Source organism: Mycteria americana, chromosome 19 (genome assembly GCF_035582795.1).
Source record: "Mycteria americana isolate JAX WOST 10 ecotype Jacksonville Zoo and Gardens chromosome 19, USCA_MyAme_1.0, whole genome shotgun sequence".
NCBI classification, from domain to species: Eukaryota; Metazoa; Chordata; class Aves; order Ciconiiformes; family Ciconiidae; genus Mycteria; species Mycteria americana.
The window spans coordinates 5,803,629-5,823,918 of NC_134383.1; the positions used below are offsets into that span (position 1 = coordinate 5,803,629).

Genomic DNA, 20,290 nt, shown 5'->3' on the forward strand with positions numbered 1-20,290 from the left:
GTGGCGAGCAGCGGCCCCCCCCCCGGGAACGCGCTTTTGAGGGCTTGGGTTTCCACAAGCACAGGTCTGGTTTTAAGAATTGGGCTTTGACGGCACAAGAGCAGGCCATCCTGTTGGGTGAAAAGTAAGGGCAGCTCGGCTGAGTGGGGAACTTGTCTCTGCATTGAGGTGGAAAAAGAAATGGTAGCACCTCTGGGAGAGAGGTCAGGATTCACATATGGAGCTGTGGTTCATTTAGGCAGAGGAAAAATGGCCGAAGGCCATAGCTGGATGAGAGGGGAAACCGTCCAGCACTGAGACAGACAGCAAGAAAGGCTCGTTGAAATATGGGAGTAGCAAGAGGCGGGTGAAGGAACACAGGGGGGTGGTACACATTGAAGATGGCCACCCAAGAAACAAAAAGGGGAGGCAGGGCACGGTTTGTCTTCTGCATCTGTAGTAATCATACTAGTAACAATAGACCCAGGGCCGCCCAGCCCTCCACGCTGGGGGGCTGCGATGGTGGGAGGGACAACTTTCCTGTCGCGGACCCTGAGATCATAAGGGACCGGTCGTGCAGGTGGAATGCCTGTCACACCACGGGCCCAGATGGCATTCAGACCAGAGTATGGAAGGAGCCGGCAGACGTTATGCCAGGTCCCTCTTGATCATCCACGGAAGGTCTCGGGAGTTTGGGGCAGGGCTCTCTGCCAACTGGGAGCTGGGCAACTGCATGGCAGTGTACAAGAAGGGCACGAGGGAAGTCCAGGGAAAGTGAAGACGTGGCAGTGTAATGTCAGTGCCTGGAGTAATGATGGCAAAGATCATAGAGGGTGTGGGGTAAAGGCCTTTGAAGGACCACACGATCATCAGGCGCAGTCAGCGGGGGTTTGGGAAGGGAACATCCTATGCAAGTAAGTTGCGGTCCTTGTATGATAAGGGTACTCGCCGAGCGGATGAAGGGGAGGCAGCGGATGTAGCGTTTCTGGAACATAGGCAGGCTTTTGAAGCCGTCCCTCACGGCATCCTTCCAGAAAAACCATCCAACTGCGAGGCGTGCGTGCCAGGCCAAGGGCCGGCCGAATGGTGGGGCTGCTGATGGCATTGCTTGGGGCTCCGTTCTTGGGCTGGGTCTGTTCAAAGTGTTTATCAATGGGAGGGGAAGGGAACGTGTCCTTGCCAAGAGTGATGATGATACTCAACTGGATGGTGCTGTTGCCTGTCTTGAGGGACGGGAGGCCTCAGAGAGGAATGTAGAGAGAGATGGGAGGTGCGGGCAGTCACGAGAGGTGTGAAATTGAACAGGAGTTGAGCAGGGATCCACACCCGGGATGGGGTCGTGCCAAAGGAGGGGCTGGAGAGCGGCCCCGTGGAAAGGGTGCCAGTCGCTGGCAGCCTCGCCTCATGTGCCTGTCCAGAGAAGGGCAACAGAGCTGGGGAAGGGTCTAGAGCAGTCTGACGAGGAGCGGCGGAGGGAACTGGGGTTGTTTAGCCTGGAGAAAAGGAGGCTGAAGGGAGACCTCATCGCTCTCTACAGCTACCTGAAAGGAGGGTGTGGTGAGGTGGGGGGTCAGTCCCTTCTCCCAGGTAACAAGCGATAGGACGAGAGGAAACAGCCTCAAGTTGCACCAGGGGAGGTTTAGATTGGATATTAGGAAATTTTTCTTCACTGAAAGGGTTATCAAGCATTGGACCAGGCTGCCCAGGGAAGTGGTGGAGTCCCCATCCCTGGAGGTATTTAAAGGACGTTTGGATGAGGTGCTTAGGGACATGGTATAGTGGTGGGCTTGGTTTACGGTTGGACTCAATGATCTTAACGGTCTTTTCCAACCTGTGCAATTCTGTACTGTTCTGGGCCTCTCCTCCTCAGAAGGATGTTCAGGTGCGGGAAGGTGTCCCGAGGAGGGCACTGAAGCCGGCAAGAGGGCAGGCACCAGGTTTGCCTAGCGTGTAAAAAGGGAGGTGGATGGGCATCCTCATAGCTCTGTCCAGCTTCCTGAGGTGGGGAAGCGGAGAGGGAGGCGTTGATCAGTCTGTGCAGCACTGGGAAGCGCGGGAGCAGGGCCGAGCCATATCAGGGGAGGTTGTGATGAGATGGTAGGAACTGTGGGCTTCCCGGAGGGGCGGCCGATGTCCTGTGCCCGTCGGCACTCAGGGGACATTGAGGCGAGGCCCTTAGGGACGTGCTTTGATGGTTAGGTCAGGCCTGAAGGGCTCAGTCAGGTGTAGGTCCCTTCCGCAGAAATGAATGTATTCTGATGTGCCCTGGTCCTCCTGTTCCCCCCACCAAGTTTGTTCTTTCCTGATCTAGTGTATTCTGTGCTAGTGTGCTTTGTTCTGCTCTCTTTGTCTGTAGTTTGTAGCGGTCAGGGCTGGTCTGTTCCAGTCCTGTTCTGTTGGGGTTGAATGCGTTCCAGTGTTTTTTGGTCTGCTCAGGTCTGTTCTGTTTTGTTGTGAAGTGTTCTGCTCAGCTGGGGTTTGGTCTAGTTTGTGCCAGTCATCTGTTTGGGTCTGTCCTGCTCCGCTCCGTGTGGGTCTAACGGGCTCAGGTCTGTTCTACGTTGTATCAGTCCTGTGTTTTGTTCTGGTCTCCCGTGTACTGTTGTGCTCTCTTGTGTTTGGGTCTGGTCTGCTCTATTCTGTGCTCTCCTTGTGTCTAATCTGTTGCGTTCTATCATGCCACTCTGAGCTGTCACGGTCTATTTTGTCATGGTCTGTCCTGTTCTATCCTGGTCTGATCTACTGTGGTGTATTTTAATTTGTTGAGTATTCTATTCCGTACCAGCCCACCCCATTCCAGTCTGTCCCGCTCAGGTCTGGTCTGTTGTAGTCTATGTTGTTTTGTTAGAGGCTGGTCCGGTCAGGTCTGTTCTAATCAGTTCTGTCCCGGTCTCTTCTGTTTGGGTCTAGGCTGTCGGGTTCTGTCCCCCTGTCTTGTGTTCTGATGTGAGCTGGTCTATTGTATTCTAACCCATTGTATGGTTGTCGGCGCCAGGCTAGTCCCTCCTAGTTGGGTCTGTTGGGTTTCATTGTGGTGGTCTGACATGGGTTTTCTTTTGTCTCAGTCTGGTGTGTGCTATGGCCTTGTAGTTGGGCGGTCGAATCCAAGGTCCGATCATCTCCTCTGCTGCTCATGTTGCCCCATGGTGGGACAGAGAGAGCAGCCCTGTGTTGTCAACGGTGCGTGTCGCTAACTGGAAGGGTATTGTTGTAGGAGCTGCGCTGGAGGAAGATGATAACTAACCAACGTACGTCAGGAAAACAACTTTATTTCAGTAAACAGTGTGTCAGCATGCAGGGCTTGACCTACATTGAGGGGGGCTGTCTGTTTTTGCTCGGCATCGGGGCTGTGGCTAGGGTGGTGTGTGCGGGAGCCCGTCTTTGATTCATGCAGGGAAGGGCAGGTTCCCATGCGGCCCGTGGGGAGGGAGGTCCTGCCGCAGTTTTGCTGTGGGGCATGTCCGCTTGTGGAGAAGAGCGGCCACATGGGTTTGCAGAGCCCTCGTGCCTGTGCTTGCTCATGTGGGCACGTCCTGGGTGGGCACAGGGGTGCTGTTGTCCTCGGTAGCGCCCGAAGTGGGGTGACTCTGTGTGCGCGGGCATCGCTGAGAGCGTGCTGTTGAAGGGTCAGGGGTTAGTACCTGTGGCCACATGCCTGCCGCGGCTTTGGCATGACGTGTGATGGGAGCTGCGGCAGCGTACGGAGCACCGTAGGGCGGCCAGCCGGGGTAGGGGTAAGGGACTCCTTGCGTCAGAGCATGGGTGTCTGCAGCCAGACCGGTGGGCGAGCACGACTATGGTGTGGAGTCGCGGTGTGTCTCCCCATCAGCTTCTGTGGCTTGCACTGTTGTTGCCTGTGTCTCAGGGTGCCTCCTTGCCCTTCAGTCGCTCTGTGTCTCCTGCAGTAGACCTGGTTGCAGATGCTGTCTTGGGATGGGCTCCGCATCTTCAGCCATGCTGCAGGGTGTCCGGTCGTCCCTGTTTCTCTCTGTCTGTCAGTGTATTGCTATGGGTCAGCGGTTGCAGGTCCCAACCCCTCCCATAGCATGTCCGGTCTCAGCACCTCTCACTCCATGCACGTCCCCATCTCATGGCACGTTGGGCACTGCCTCTGTCTAGCAACGTGTCTGTGCACGTCTTCTGCATGGTGATGAGGCTCTTTCTTGGTCTTGCTCTCTGTGTTCGTCTCTGTAGGCATGCGCGCATGCCCTTTGGGTCCACAGTGGCACGGAGCACCCTCGCTCACGTGTCCCTCGGTTGCCTTGGATTGTGTGTGTCATCTGTCTGTCTCCCCCTCTCTCTGCATCTCAGCCTGTTCCTGTCGTGCGAATGCGTCGTGCCCATCCGTATCCGGAGGTTGTCTCCGTGCAGGCCAGGCTTCTGGGTGCCGCTGTGGGTTGGCCCTAGCTGTGCCGTTCTTCAGTGGTTGTCTCTCTCTCAATGGGGTGAGGTTTGCAGGCACGTCAGGAGTGCGCATCTGCAGGTGTTTAGCTGTGCGGTGGTTCCCTGCGGCAGGGTCTGTTGGAGGGAGATGGACATAGAAAAAGACAGACGCAGGGACGTCGAGAGGGAGCCCCAGAGAAGAAAAGGAGAGAGAGACTGCGCCAGAGCAGGGGGAAGAGGCAGAAAGACGCAGGTAGAAGGGATGGCAGAGATGGGACGCGCATCCAAAGATGAGGAGACTGAGTCCTAAAGTGGGGGGGCACTGAAGCTGCAGAGAAAAGGGGGTGGACTCCAAGAGATGGGATGGAGACCTGGGACACATGCGAGGAGAGATGGACACGCAGACAAACCCGACAGATGCTCACAGAGGGACAGATGGAGAGCTACAAAGACTGATGCAGCTGAAAAAAAGGAAAAATACGGAGGGGGAGATGGCAGGAGGCAGAGAGACAGAAAAGGAGACACAGGGAGTCACATAGAACAAGGCAGGCACGCATAGAGAGAGGAAAAGGGAGACCATGAGGCAGAGAGGGAGCCAGAGAACGCGCCGCACAAGAGATGGAGACACAGGAGGGGTGACCCTACAGGTACATGGCAGGAGTGACAGAGGTAGTGACACGGGGAGGGAGAAGGAGAGGGACACACGCAACAGATGGAAGGGAAAGAGGGAGACCCCCAAGCACGGCTAGGAAGAGAGTGGGGGACGGGGAGACGCGCAGGGAGGGAGGGTGGAGATGGCCGGATGGGGCTGGCGCAGAGAGGGGTGCCTGCATGCAGAGGCGTGTAGGGGGGACCTGGGCAGACACGGAGAGGGGGGGCTGTAAAACCAGGATTGATAGGCAGAGAGAGCGAGACAAACCAAAAGGGGCGCACACTCCAAAGGACACATCGGAGAGACAGAGCGAGAGAGGAGGAGATGTATGGCACAGAAGACGGAGAGCCGGGAAGATGCAGGAAGACCGAGACGACTGCCAGGCAGAGATGCAGCGGTGGATGTGACAAGGGGGAGCACCAGAGGGGAGGACTGGGAGGCAGGGGGGCATGGAGAGATGGTCAGGCATGGACACAAGCGAGGGTCAGTGCCAGAGACACACAGACAGAGAAAAAGGAGGACAGACTGGCCTGGGGAGAGAGGACCAGAAAGTGAGAGATGGCAGACAGACATAAAGAAGGACACCTGGCAAGGAGGAGGGAGGCCGTGCAAGGGGAGATGGGGGAACAGGGGGAGACACACGCAGGCAGAGAGAGGGAGAAACAGGACGAGCGACAGAAAGAGGGGAGACCGACAGAGATGCGGAGGCAGGGGCATGGACAGCACAACACGGGGACATCGACAAGGACGGAGGCGCGGGGAGATGGAGCGTTAGGGGGAGACGCACCAGCGGAGGGAAAGTCGGTTAAATAATGAGGCGGATGCAGCACAAGCCAGGCGGAGATACTAAGGGGGAGATGGCAGGAGAGAGAGAAAAAAGCATAGATGGCAAGAAGCTGTGAGGACAGAAAGACAGAGACACGGAGACAGACAACGAAGCGGAGACAGGACGGGGTGGGGAGAACAAGAGAGAGGGACAGACAGGAGAACAAGAAGAGAGGTGAAGAGAGCGAGGGGGAAGAGAGGTGCAGAGAGAGAAAAACAGGGAAGAAACAGGAAGGAGGGGAGGCATAGGGAGAGGGAGGACCGAGAGACCTGGTGCGAGGGTACCCAGAGAGAAAGGGAGATGTCGAGGGAGGCAGGGGAGGGGCACAGAGATGGCAGAGAAAACTGAGGACAGGAGGGTAGGGAGAGATGGATGCCCAGGCAGGTGGCGAGGTACAATAGACAGAAAGACACAGACGGAGGGGGGAGACAGACTCGGAAAGAGAGACACGGAGAGGGAGACGCAGGAAGAAAAACAGACATGCAGACAGAGAGACCCAGGGGCAGAGACACAAAACCCACAGACGCCAAACGCTAAAAGGGGGAGACGTGGGGAGACCGACAGGCAGACGGTGGGGCGGCTGGATGGGAAGAGTTCTGCAGAGAGGGGGGAGATGGCAACAGATGGAGGAGAGGAGAAGGAGACCCGGAGAGAGACAGCAAAGGGGAGGGGGGGGGCAAGACAAAGGGAGACACACACACACACAGCCAAGAGAGACAAATGGAGACCCAAAAAAGGAGGGAGACACAGGGATGCAAAAACCACAGGGGCAAGGAGACGGACAGAGGGCTGCGCCCAGAGACAGAGGGACAGGGAGAGACCAGGATCCAGATGCAGACAGGGAGAGGGAAGAAAAGAGGGAGGGACACAGAACAAAGGCAGTAAAAGGAAACGAAAGGAAGGAGACGCACACGCGGGGTGTGGACACAGACCACCAATAGAGACGGGCAGGGAAAGGCCTTGCACAGAGGGCATGGACGGCGGGAGGATGGACAACGCGATGCGGCCAGAGAGAAACAGAGATGGGACGCGAGAGAGAGACCAAAAGAAGGAGATGACATGGATGGGGAACACGCAGAGCCAAAGAGACACCGGGGCACAGTTAGGGACAGCTCAAAAAGACAGGGAGATACTCAGAGAAAGAGAGAGCACAAGCCAGAAGGGGGGGAGAGAAACGGCCGGTGTGACAGAGGTTGCAACGGGAGAAGGTGACACCAAAGACAGGGAGACACCGGGATGGACAGACAGACACAGAGAAAGAGACAGAGGGGGCAGGGGGCACAGGAAGATAGTGGGGGATGACAAAGGAAGGGGAGACGCAGGGGACAGAGAGAGACACAAACAGGGACAGAAACGGATGAGGCGGCATCCAAGAAGCAGAGGGAGCCGTCTCCGCCAAAGGGAGAGGGGGAAAGAGATGGGGACTGAGAGATGCTCAAGCCGAGAGAGAGATGACCTGAGAGGGAGACATCACAGAAACGGGGGAAAAAGAGAGAGGGGATTCAGGGAGAGAAGTCAGAGAGCACGGGGCTGAGCTATTGGGGGGCAAAGAAGGCTGGGACACAGAGAAGGGGAGAGACTGAAATGGGAGGGGGGGCAGAAGGAAAAGAAGGACACAGAGGAGGACAAACCAACACAGAACCGGGGTGGGGGTGGTTAGAAAGACAGGGGACAGACACAGAAAAGCAGGAGACGGGGAGACAGAGACTGTCAGGGAGGGAGGCATACAGAGAAAAAGGAGCACAAGGAGAGAGGGGAAAACCAGGCAAGAGAGAGACAGAGGGCAGGTGACCGGACAGAAAGGGAAGCTGGGAGAGAGGGGGCTGGAGACGGGCAGAGAAGAAGCAGGACCAACAGCAAGGCAGACGGATAGTTAGAGAAGGGAGGACGGGCACACCGTGAGACAAGACAGGACGAAAGACCCCAGGCAACGGACAGGGACAGAATGGGAAATGGAGGGAGGGAGACAGAGGAAGAAATCCAGGGAGATGCACACAAACATCAAGAGGGAGACCCAAAGGGGGAGTAATTGAGAGAGGGAGAGAGACCCAGAAGGCGGGGGGGGGACCGGCGAACGAGGGGGGAACCCAGCAACAGAAAGGTAGGTGTGCGGGCGGACAAACGGACAGACAGGAAGGCAGACCAAAAGAGGGAGAGAAACAGTTGCAGAGGAAAGGGGCCCCGCGGCAGCGCACTGGGACAGAGATGAGGACCCAGAGAGAGGGGGGACAGAGACATGGGGGAGACGCGCAGGGACGAACGCCAGAGAGAGGTGGAAGGAGAGACGGGGAGACAGAAAGTGAGACGCAGAGAGAGGGACGCAAACAGAGGGGAGAGGGAGGCGGGGAGGGACAACGGGGGACCGGGACAAAGAGGGAGAGATGTGGGGAGCGTGTGCGGGCCAGCCGCGCCCAGAGAGCGCATAAAGCGGAGACGGGGAGAGACAAAGGCAGAGGGGACACGCGCTGACAGAGGGCGACAAAGAGGGACTGAGACGGGGAAGGAGGGACAGACAACAATGGTAACCGGGAGGGGAGGAGAGGGAGAGAGACGACCATGAGCAGGGAGAGACACAGAGAGCGCGAGGGGGGCCGTGAACGGAGAGAGGGGGGCAGACACGAGAGGGACCGCAAGACCCACGCAGAGAGAGACTCATCGAGAGAGAGACCCAGGGACAAACACAGACAGAAACTATGAGACAGGGAGACACATACGCACACAGAGAGAGGGAGCAAGAATGGGGGAGATGCAAGAAAGAGGGAGGAGCAACAGAGAAATGGATAGGCAGGCACCGAGAGAGAGGGAGGCAGAGATGGGGCGACGGACCTGGACACCGAAAAAGGGGATGAGAGGCAAAGAGGGAGACCAAGAGACATGGAGGCGGGGGAGAGACTGAGTCGGACACAGAGGCAAAGGATCACAGAAAGGGAGACGCAGATGGAGCGAGGCGTGGGCGGAGGGATGCCGGGACGAGGGTCCCCAACATTGGGACAGGGTGACGTCGGGAGACCAAACTGTGGACGTACAGGTGCTGGGAGAGACAGAGGGCCATCAAGGGAGACCGATGCCCACGAGGGGAGGCAGGGTGAGAAGGGCTTGCGTGGACAGAGACGGGGGTGGACGGGCATAGGGACAGAGGGAATCAGGCAACTGGGGCAGAGGAACGTGCTGGGAGGGAGACAGTGACAGAGAAACAGAGAGACATAAGGGCAGAGAGAGCGCGAGGGACCCGGGCAGGGAGAGGAGCGGAGATGGAGGCGGGGAGGGAAAGAGACACGGACAGAGGAAGATGCTGCAAAACACAGGCAGAGAAGGGGAGACGGAAGGAGATGGACAGACGGCGACACAGGCAGATGCAAGCAATATGGACTCAGACACAGAGGTGGGGCAATGCGGAACAGGGCCAACTGGGATGCAAAGAGAGAGAGAGACAGAGCAACAGGGATCAAGAGGGAAAGCCGGGGACAGAAACAGACACAGGCAGGGAGATGGCAAAAGACCTCAGCTCATGCTCAGTCTATGCCCTCCCACCTCGCCACCTCTCGCTCCGCTCCTCCGCCAACCTGCTCACCGATCCACCTCGTGACTTTGCCGGGCCCCTGTCCCGCCCGTCTCTGCACCATGCCCACGGTCTTCCCTCCATCTCTGTCCCTCACTCGGCCTATGTACCTGCCTGGCTGTCGCTCCGGCCAACGACCTCTCAGCACAACCTCCAGCCCTCACACGTGTGCTCCTTGCCTGCCTGCGGCCATGGCCCAGCCTCTCATTCTGCCTACCCAACGACCTACCCTGTGACCCGCCACACCAGCCAACTCTCTGGACGGACCCCGGCCAACTGAGCCCTCCTCCCACCTCGCCATCTGGAGGATGCTAGCCCTGCCCGGCACTCCGTCTGTTGGGCAAGCCACCCCTCCGGCTACCTCTCCCCACGCCGGCCGTCTACCTACCCATCTGGAAAAAAAAACTGCTACCCCTCTCCTGCGGGGACGTGCTCCTGCCCTCTCCACCAGCCATCCTGCCCTGCTGACGCACTCTCTACCTGTTCCACCATCCAGCCATCTCTGCCTGCCTAACGAAGCGCCTGGCCGTCTGCCCTGGCACGCCCACACCTCTCCCTCTACCCAAATAGAATACAATAGAATAGACTATTTCTGTTGGAAGGTACCTACAACAATCATCTGGCCCAACTGCCTGACCGCTTCAGGGCTGACCAAGTTAAAGCATGTTATTAAGGGCATTGTCCAAATGCCTCTTAAATACTGACAGGCATAGGGTGTTGACTGCCTCTCTAGGAAGCCTGTTCCACCCTCTTGCTAACGAAATGCTTCCTCGTGTCCAATCTAAACAGAGCCTCGAACCGTGCCTGCGCATCCTGGGGAGGAGAGCTTGGTGCCTCCTTCTCTGCTTCCCTGCCTTGGGAAGCGGTAGAGAGCCACGAGGCTGCCCCTCGGCCTCCTTTTCTCCTACCTAGACCAACCCAAAGTCCTCAGCCTCTCCTCACGGGACGTGCCTTCCAGCCCTCTCCCTGGCTCTGTTGCCCTCCTCTGGACGCGTTCAAGGACCTTCACATCCTTCTTCAATGGTGGGGCCCAGAACTGCACACGGTACTCGAGGTGAGGCTGCACCGACGCTGAATACGGCAAGATGATCGCTCCTCTTGACCGGCCAGTGATGCCGTGTTTGATGCACCCCAGGATGCGGTTTGCCCTCTCGGCTGCTGGGGCACGCCGTCTGCTCCCGTCGAGCCTGCTGTCGACTGGCACCCCTGGATCCCTTTCTGCAGGGCTGCTTTCCAGCCACTCCTCTCCTGATTTAGACTTGTGCCCGGCCTTTCTCTGTGCTTACTACGTGCAGAATCTGGCTTTTCGACTTACTCAGTTTCATCCCATGAATTGCTGGCCCTAGAACGGAACGCTGAGGAACACCACCGGTGACCAGCCGGATACGGCCCTGTTCCCTTTGGCTGGTTCTTCACCAGCACACCGTGAACCCACTCGTCCAGCGATTGGATGCCTTGTCCAGAAGGATGCTGTGAGGGGCGGTATCGAAAGCCTTACTAAAATCCAGAAAAATGGCATCTGCTGCCTTCCCTTCCTCTGCTAGGCGGGTAACCTTCTCATAGAAGGCTATCTTAGCTAATGGGACTTTCCCTTTGTGAACCCACGTTGACTGTGCCTGATGATTGCATCATTCTTGATGTGCCTTCCAGTAACAGCCGGTATGATCTTCTGCATAATTTTTCCAGGAGCTGAGGTTAGACTAACAGCTCTGTAGTTTCCCGCATCTTCCCTCACGCCCTTGTAGACTGGAATAAGTTTGGCTAGCTTCTGGTCAGCAGGGACCTCCCTGGGCTCCCAAGACCTTCAGTAGACAATTGAGAGGGGCCCTGCCACACCATCCGCTGCCTCCTTCGGGGCGCTCCAGGACAAATCCCGTCATGCCCTGCAGATGTTTGGCTGATGCAGGCGTTCCCGCACAGAAAGTCCCTGTTCCTGTGCTCACGGTCCTCCGACTTGGAGGACTGGGCAGCCCAAGGTGTGTCTGTGTTATTAAAAACAGAGGCAAAAAAAAGCATTGAACGCCTCCACTTTTTCTTCATCCCTATTGGTCGGGTGACCATCTTCAATGAGTATCAAGTCCAATGTTTTCTTTAGACCTCCTCTTGCTATTAATGTCCTCAAAAAAGCCCTTCTTGGACACAACACAGGCACTGGTTTCAACTCTAACCAAGCTTTGGCCTTTCACATCTCCCCATGTAGGTGAACCGCGGCTCCGTAACCTTCCCGCAAAGCCTGACCTTGCTTCCAGACAGCGTACGATTATTTTTTTTTCCTCTCGAGCTCCACGAGGAGTTCCCTGTTTGGCCGAGCAGTTCTTCTGCCTTGCTTGCTCAACCGATGATGCGGCAGGATCGCCCACTCCTGTGGTTCTCCAAGGCGCTTCTTAAAAACTGACCGGCACTCCCGAGCCCTCAAAAGCACATTCCCAGGGGAGTCTGCTAAATAGCTCCCCAAATAGCTTAAACTTTGCTCTCCTGAAGTCCAGGAGGTGCAACTCCATTGCCCTTTTTTCTCACAATGCCAAAAATTTTCAACTCCATTGTTTCATGACACCCGAGGACAAGACAGTCGCCTGCCATCACGTGTCCCGTGAGTCCTTCTCCAGTCGCAAAGAGCAAGTCTAGGAGGGCGTCTTACCTAGTTGGCTCCCTGAGTACTTGTGACAAGAAGTTCTCTCCTACAAACTTCAAGACTTCCCAAGCCCTGCTCGTCACAGTGGTACGATAGCCCCAGTTGATGTCCAAGAAGTTGAAAGCTCCCATAAGGACAAGGACTACCAAGACAGACATTTCTCCTAAGTGCCTGTAGAATAACTCATCCGTGCTTACATCCCAGCTGGGCGATCGGTAGTAGATGCCCGCTATGACATCTCCTTGCCTCTCCCTTGCTCTTTGCCAGACCTCCCCCCAACCTTCCAAGGCCGTCTCCCTGTACGGCTGGCTGTTTGTTTATCTCAACAGCAGCCCGTCTACCAATCTGCCTGGCCAAAAAACCATGCTCTCTCTGCCTCTCTCTTGGCATCTGTCTACTGAGCTTCCTCGCCGGGCGTCTTGGGCTTGCGGCATGCCCGGCCAGCCACTCTGGTCCCTGCTCTGTCCCTATCCCTCCGTCCCTCGTCATCTCCTCCTGCCTCTCCACAGGCATAGGGAGTGCAGGCAGACCCACGCCCAGTCTCTCCTGTGGGCCCCATGGCCTACCCCTCGGTGGGCAGCTGTCCCCACTTCTCTCGCTCTGCCCAACTGTCTCCTCTGATCCTGACCGACACCCTCACATGCCCAACGGCCCAAATCTTTACGAAGTAACAGCCCTCATCCGACAAGACGCAACAAACCTCTGCCTCCGGATGCGTACCCCAACAGCCACCCACTTGCATCCTCCTCCTCCTTGCCTGGCCTGCCTGCCGAGGACCTCCCCCCTGTGCCACAACCCCAAAAACGTCCCCATGTACCTGAGACTCCACATGTCTGGACACCGCCCTCTCCCACATCGACGAGCCTTTATTGCCGTCTGCAAGTCATGCAGCTCCCGAGCACCAAGGTCTCCAATCCCCTCTGGTCCTGGCCGTCCCCGGCGGCTCTCTCACAGCCATTTGCATCTTGCTGATCATGAAGTTGTATTTGCGCCCCGTGTCCCCACGCTGTGACCCGCCACCTGCATGCACACCCAGCCTCTCCCAGTGGCATGTCTCTGTCGCTCACGGCTGGGCGCATGGCCCTAGACACGCTGGCCAAAACGCAGGCTTCCTCTGCACGACAGGCGTCCCGGCGGCCTCCCTCGCCGATCGTCCTCTCTGCTTTGCCCTGGGAAAGGGCACCTGGCTGCTCCGCTTTGCCACCCTAGACACCTGCCTGGCAGGAACAAACCCTGCATCATTCCCCTGCGATTGCATCCCTGCGATCGCTCCCAGTGCCCCAAACCCCTGAGAGCCCGTCGGGGCCTTCCCCAGAGAGCTCTCTCCCGGCCACCCCTGCCACACCACTCTCTGCCCCCGCCGGATGCACAGCATGGGGTGACTGTCATCCCCCCCCCCTTGACTTACGGACACACGCGGTGGTGCCGCATCCTCTCCCCAGACTCGGCCGGGGGTCTCGGCGAGGCTCGCTTCCACACCGGCCCTTCCTGTCCCGTGCCGAGGGCCAACCTGCAGCAAACGGCACGCAAGCGTGCTGCCTCGCCAGCTCACTCTGCTGCCCGGCTGGAGCACGTTCCTTGCCCTGAATCCCAGCCTGCTGAATCCCTTGCTCCTACCTCTGGGGCCCAACCCTGTCCTGCTGCTGCACTGGATCCTCCGAGGAGGGCAACCTTCAAGCGTGGTGGGGCTGGACTGGCACCTGCCTGGGGCATCTTCCTCCTCAAACAAGGACCACGTCACCCTCGAGCTCCTTGCCTACCTCCTCGAGACCACCTGGACCCCGTACCAACACCAGCAATGCTCTTCCAACAATGGACAAACCCACCAGCCTCACCTGGGAGGGGAACGCAGCACCCGGCACCACAGGCTGCCCGGTGCAGGGAGGTGGGGTGGGGACATGCGAGGATGAGGGGGAGGTGGTTGCCTTCATGCAACACGTGACTGCTTACGCTAACTGCCAGCCCTAACCTTCCCCTCTTTTTTCTCTCCTGCACAGGGCCTGGAGCGGTGCACGACGGTGGCAACGCCGCGTCACGGGCAGCTGCCGGCCTCTGCCTCTGGGCTGCCCTCCTCGCTCGCCTCCTCCTCGACTTTTGATAAGGGAGCGGAGGGTCCCGGGAGGCCCCGCCGCGCCTCTCCCCCGCCACGGGCTCGGCCCGCCACGCCGCCCGGGGACTCCTCTCCGTTGGACGGGCGATGCGCCGGAGGACGGGCGGCGGCGCCGAGCGTCCGAGGATGGCCGCGTCTCCCGCGTGCCGGGATCGTTCTCGCCGCCGGTTACGCTGTACAGATCCCACCACGTGCCACCAGACTGTCACCCGCCACCATCACCCCGGGGATGCGGTCCGGCATGGACGGGGCTCCCCGCGGCCGCCTCATCCCCAACGCAGGGGGCGCGGAGCCGTCGGGGCGGGCGCCGCCCAGAGCCGTTGCCGGGAATGTCCGTCTCGTCATCTTGCTAAGCCACCTATGCCCAAAAAGACCCCAAGGTTGAAGCCCCCCCGGCTCTGCCTTCAGCCCTCTCGGTCCTGAATGTCAGTTCTCACCGCCAAAGCTCCTCCCTAAGTCCCCCTGATGTTGCTGGCCCCCCTGGCCTCACCTCCATGCCCGGGCCCTTCCCACTCCCCGAGGCCACGGCACGGCCCCATGGGGTGGCCCAACCGCAATGCTCGCCAGCCCTTTCTGAGCAGGTCGCCCGACACAACCAGTTATCCTTCAAGGGTCACACACCTCCCACTACTCTTTCTCCCAGCTAACATCGTGACACCCACCCCACCTCCCACCCCTAAACCCCCTCCCCCAGGCTGCTCGTGAGCCCTGGGGACCACCGCTGGCCCTCACGGAGACTACAGCCTTCCTGCAGCATCGGGCGGCTGGGCCGTCACCCCTCCTTGCTCCGGACCCCTGCCCACTCTGCTGTTGCCCCCGCTAACGGCGGGACCTGCCCTGTGGCTCTCGCCCTGATGCACTGCCGGCACTTGTCAGGGAGATTCCTCTGGGCTTGTTTTCCAAGCACTTTCCAACCTGCACATCAAAAGCACAGCACCACCGACACTGGGCAGAGGCACTAAACCACACAGCAAAACACCAGGTGACGAGCGCCTTTTCCTACAGCTCCGACACTCCTGCCTGTCTGCACATACCTGGAGGGGACGGGACCTCGCACGCCCAGCCTCGAGGTCTGCACGTTGGCCACTCCGTGCCTCCCCGAGGGATGGAAGAAACGCGGGAGCCCCCCCCGAGCTGCAACATCCACAACTCTGCCTTTACTCATGCCTGCCGCGGGCCCCTGCCCGAGGAGAGTCCGATGCATTTGACCCGCAGAGCAGGCTTGGGCTCCATGGATTCGCTGTGCCACCACGGTGGGGACAAGGACGGCTCCTCTACCCCTAGCTCACTGCTTGCCAATCCTCCCTGCTGCAACCGCTCTTCGACAACAAAATGGATGGACTGTACCCCCTGCTTCCTCCAGCCACCCCTCCCCTGCTGCCCACGACAGCGGCTGCGTGGCCTCCCTGCCACGGTCCCCCTCGCTGGGTACGTGGCAGAAGCCCCGACCCTTCCCACTGCTCCATGGCTGCCCAGGAACGCTTTGGGGCCCGGGGACGGACCCTCCCGTCCTGCTCCTGACAACAGACCCTATGCCTGCGACTCAACTCTACAGCAACGCGCTGAGCAAGCACACAAAGCATCCCCCTGCCTTGCCCCGTCCTTCTCCCGCCATAAGCAAAAGAGCTTAAGAGCAATCGTCACGCACATGCCGCCTTTCCCGTGCAAACTCTGCTGCTGCTGAAACCTCCTTGCCCCACTGTCCCGCTTTCTGTGGCTGCAAGGAAGCTGGGGCTGATGGTCCTCGGGGCACAAAATAGAAAAAAAAAAACCCCCCGAGCCAGAGGCTACGATGGGCCAGTGGCCCATCCTCTATGTGGCCATGCCCTCTCCTTGTGCCTGCTCCTGATGGGCTGCCTGGGATCTGCGCCGACTGGCACGTGGCACAAAGCTGTCGCAAAAAAAAAAAAGCAACAGCTACAAAAATCTCGATGGATTCTCCTGCCCCCCACACCCTGGACGTTCAACAGCTGATTGGCAAAATCCACATGGCCCGAGGCGTGGGGGCTGCTCCGGTGCTGGCCCGACACGCTGGCTTACCTGATGGGCAGGGATCTGGCACGGTACGGCACTGACCGGGCGAGTCCGCGTCCTGCGGTCCCTGCGGTGCTGCTCCGCTTCTCCGCTGGCGTACCGGAAAGGTGGCACCGGCAGCGATCCCGCTCCTACCCCATGGCCCCGGGCGCCTTCGCAGAGCGGGGATGCCACCGACTTCAGCCGGCACAGCGGCACACACGTCCTTCCCTACGTGTCCGCTCCAAAAGTACCCTTGGGGTGCAGGAAATGCCTCGCCCCGATGCCTCCCCTGGTCCGGGCCTCCCCATGACAGCCCCGCCGCCACCCCGGCACCTCCCTCTGCCAGCCCCAAATGTCTCTCTCCTCGCAGCAGAAATGCTGAACTAGCCCCAGACACGCAGGGCCAGAGGCCGTGGTGTATCGGAGAGCGGAGGCGACGATGAGACGCTGTGACACACGCCGAGGCCGGCAGAGCCGGGGCCACCCCCGCCCCCCACCCCGCACCCCCCATTCTTCTCCTCCCCGGGCCAGGTCGGCTCCCCTGTCCTCCTCCTCCGCCGGGACGGCGTTCGACTTTCTCGTGCCGTGTAACGTGCCATTGTGAGGAACGTGTTGGCTGTCCAAGGCCGGCCCCGCCATGGCTCGGCCGGGCGGCAGACCCCTTCGCGCCTGCCGCTCTCCGCATTCGGACGCTCGGGGGGTGGCCGGGTGCCCGGGGCGGGGGGACCGCGGCTCCTGGGTCTCTCCTGCCGATGGCCGCGACGTCCGGTCTTGAGTTTCCGTCGATCATTGTATTCCAAGGGTGGCTATACTACCTGAGATTTGTGCATGTTACATTGTAGTTGTAACCTTTTCTAATTCGGCAAGAATAAGAGATGGTTGTGATTGTGCAGTGTATCAATAAAGTTTGACGAACTTTGTACCTTCGGGGCTTCGCTTCGTGGAACCCGCATGCCCCGGGGAGGGACATGGCACCCGCCGCACCGAGCCGGGAGGGCTCCCGAGCGCCCGGGACCTCCATCGCTCCTGTAGCCTCGCCCGACGCTTAGTTGGAGCCTCTTTTGATCGCCCCGTGATGGCGATGCTTCAAGCCCCCCCAAGCAGGGGCCCGCTGCCATTTGGGCCGTCCCTCGCCCCGTCTCCCACCTCCCCCAGGAATCGGCCTTGCGGCTCCACCGATGGGTCCCAGATCCCGCTCGCCTCCGTCTCCCGATGAGCACGTACCTGTGGACGAAGCCCTGCTGGGTGAGGACCGGCTTTGCTCTCATCGCTCACCTACGTTCGGCAGAAGCGGCGCGATCGGGGGCCTCCTTCCAGCGACAGAGCCGTTCCCGGCATCTTCTCCATCGTCTCGTAACAACGCCTGCTCCAACAACTAAACCTACCCCGCCCGGCGACAAGGGACGCCTCTACAGATGACACGCTCCTAAGGGTGGTTTGCTCCTATCGCGATCTGCTAGCACGTGACACGGACAAAACGCCTTCATCAGGACAAAGATGGCGAAGACCGCGAGGCGAAGGACTACTATCTCACCCTAAAAACACGGGACTGAGGCGGCAGGCTGCTCCCCTGGGGACGCCGCACCTTTCTACCCCATCAACCGGGAAAAAACATTCAACAAGCTCCCCTAATGTTGGGCTGGCGGCTGCCAAGCGTCGAGACCCCCATCTCGGGCACATGCCGGCAGACGGCTGTTGCCGGATCGCCTCTGGGTGCCTGGTCCCCTCGTCGCTGCGTGCCACTGACAGAGCTTGCATGGCCACCGAGTGGATGAGCATCCCTGTTTCCCTAGGGAAATCCCAAGGCTGACGTCCCTCGGCCACATGTCCCAGGATGGGAAGGCCACTGGGGCACTCGGGGGGAGCGAGGAGGACTAGGGGCTGGGGGACGATGCCGGACGCCTCGGGGGGTTGCTTCCTTTGTGCAATCCCCTCGGTGGGAGCGGGCCTCTCTCTTCGCCTTCCCTGACATACAGCTGAAAAGCCTGGTCCCGAGAGTTTATCCCTGAACCCCGCAGCAAACTGCCCTCCCGCCGATGACGGGCGCTTGTGCGCAGCAGGCGGCCGAGCAAACGGCTCCATCCCAGCACCGCTACAAACTACCGCAACTCCATACATCAGGGACATCTCTGCTGTCCCCATCGGGTGACCCTGGCAGAAAGGTAAGTGCTTCCCAAAACCCGCCAGCCTCCCCGGGACAGGGGTCCGGGAGGGGAGAGCCGCCCTGCTGCCCCAAACACCGCTGCCCCTGCAGCTTTCTGGGTTGTCTGACCCTGGCAGAAAGACCTCGGGCACGGGACGAGCAACATCCGAACCTCCACGCTCCCCTTTGCATCCGTGCTGGGGCCGCAGACAAGACGCCTTCCCCGATGTTCCCTGCAGCAAGGCAAGCGGTGTGGGTGATTGCTGTGGGAAACCCTCTGTTTTGAGCCTCTTCCAAAATAAAGCCCCGTCAGGGAGCCAGGACTGGTGCCATGAAGGAACGCTTGCCTCTTGCCCGCAGCCCGTACATGTCTCACCACCGACAGGGCCTTGCTAATGCTTCCACTGGAGAGGAACGCCTACAGACGCCCAAATGCCCCCGCTCATGGCACGTCCCGACGCCTCGCCTACATTGCCCCCCTTTATATGATCACCGAGCACTGGGGGAGGCAACGTGGCCCCGAGCCCGGCCACAGGATGCCTGCCGGCTCCCTCCCCGGGTCAAGGAGGGGTTTCCTCCGTGGCCCTCGGCAACACCCAACCTGTGCGGTCTAAGGACTGCAGCTATGCCTAGAAGAACAGAGAGCATGTTTCAGGCCATGACATCCACTCCTCTCCCTCCCACCGAGACGCACCAAGACACATGTCAATAAATTAATACATAAATGCATCCGTCAACCAGCCTCTCCCTCTTTAACTTGCTCTTTGTCTCAAACCCTGCCACCAGACACCCCTTGCTATCTCACCTACAGCACCAAAAAATTTGACATTAAAGGGAGGAGGTGAGGGAGACAGCCCCGGTACCTCCGTACCTGTCCTTGGGTGCCGGGTCAGATCCCTCCCTGCACCCTCGAGCACCTGGGTGCTGCTTCTCCTGCCAGGCTTGCTCCGCCACGGATGACCATCCCCGCCTGGGAGTCCTAAGACCTGCACAAAGACCCCCACCATCTTTTCTCCTGGGAGAAAGGCCAAGGGCAGAACTGGCCGCAACACACTCTCCTATGAACCACGGGCACCGGGAGGACCGGCTCCAGCTCAGCCCCGTGGGGCTGGGTTGGCCGGCCACCTCCTCCTGTGCCATCCTGACCCTGGGATGCAGAAAGCTGCCTGCGCCCGGCCGTCCTGTCCCACGTCCTCACTTGGGACGTGCCGTGAAGGCTTAAGGACATGGCTCTCCCCTTCCCCGGCACCGGTATCTCTCAGCTGCCACATATCGCACCACAAAGCGACACCCTGCCATCCATTTTGATCTCTCCCCATTCTCTGTACCCATTTCTTCAGCTGCACAAACTCATCGTAGGATCAGGAAAAAAAAACAACCCAAAAACCAGTTCCGGCATCGCTACAGACTGGCTTCTGATCCTACAAAAACATCCTGGGTGCCTCGGGGAAGCAGGCGGCCCGGAGGCTACAGTCGAGGCTGAGGACCAAACGCGCCAAGGAACCTTCTGCAAATCGGCAAAAAACCAAGACACCGGCCCAGACAAGCCCCGACACAGCCCTGGCCCCTGAGGTCGCACCTACACCCAAACGCGCGGCTCCGTCCCGCTGCGCTTCGCCCGTACACAGCTTCACACCCGGTTTCCTACACCCACCGCACGTCGCCGTCTCTCTCCTTCCCGCGGGACTCACTTCGGCCGCTCTGCGAGCATCCCCTGCAGCGCTGCGCCGCCGGGACAGACACACGGAAACATTTCGGGGCCCCGAGCGGGATCCTGCACGGGGGGAACAGGGCAGAGCTGCGCCCCGCACCCTCGCCGTCTACTCACCGAAGCCTTACCTTGTGACAGCATCCCCGCTGGGCTCACCGGCGAGGTCCGGGTGCCATCTCTCCGACGCTCTCCTGCCCCGTTGCAACGATTCGGTGCTCCCACCCGGCATCCCTCCCCCGGCATCCCTCCCCGCGTCCCTCCCCGCGTCCCCAGCGGCGC

At 59.5% G+C, this 20,290-nt stretch overlaps 1 protein-coding gene across 2 annotated transcripts in view; it reads left to right on the top strand.

Moving 5' to 3' along the window:
• The window catches only part of OPCML (opioid binding protein/cell adhesion molecule like), a 320,285-nt gene extending 306,156 nt beyond the window's left edge, over positions 1-14,129 (top strand). For both annotated transcript variants that reach the window (XM_075521055.1, XM_075521054.1), the window contains one exon: positions 14,029-14,129. In XM_075521055.1, coding sequence (XP_075377170.1) covers positions 14,029-14,129 — 101 coding nt within the window. The remainder of the gene's footprint in view (positions 1-14,028) is intronic.
• The last annotated feature ends 6,161 nt before the right edge of the window (positions 14,130-20,290 follow it).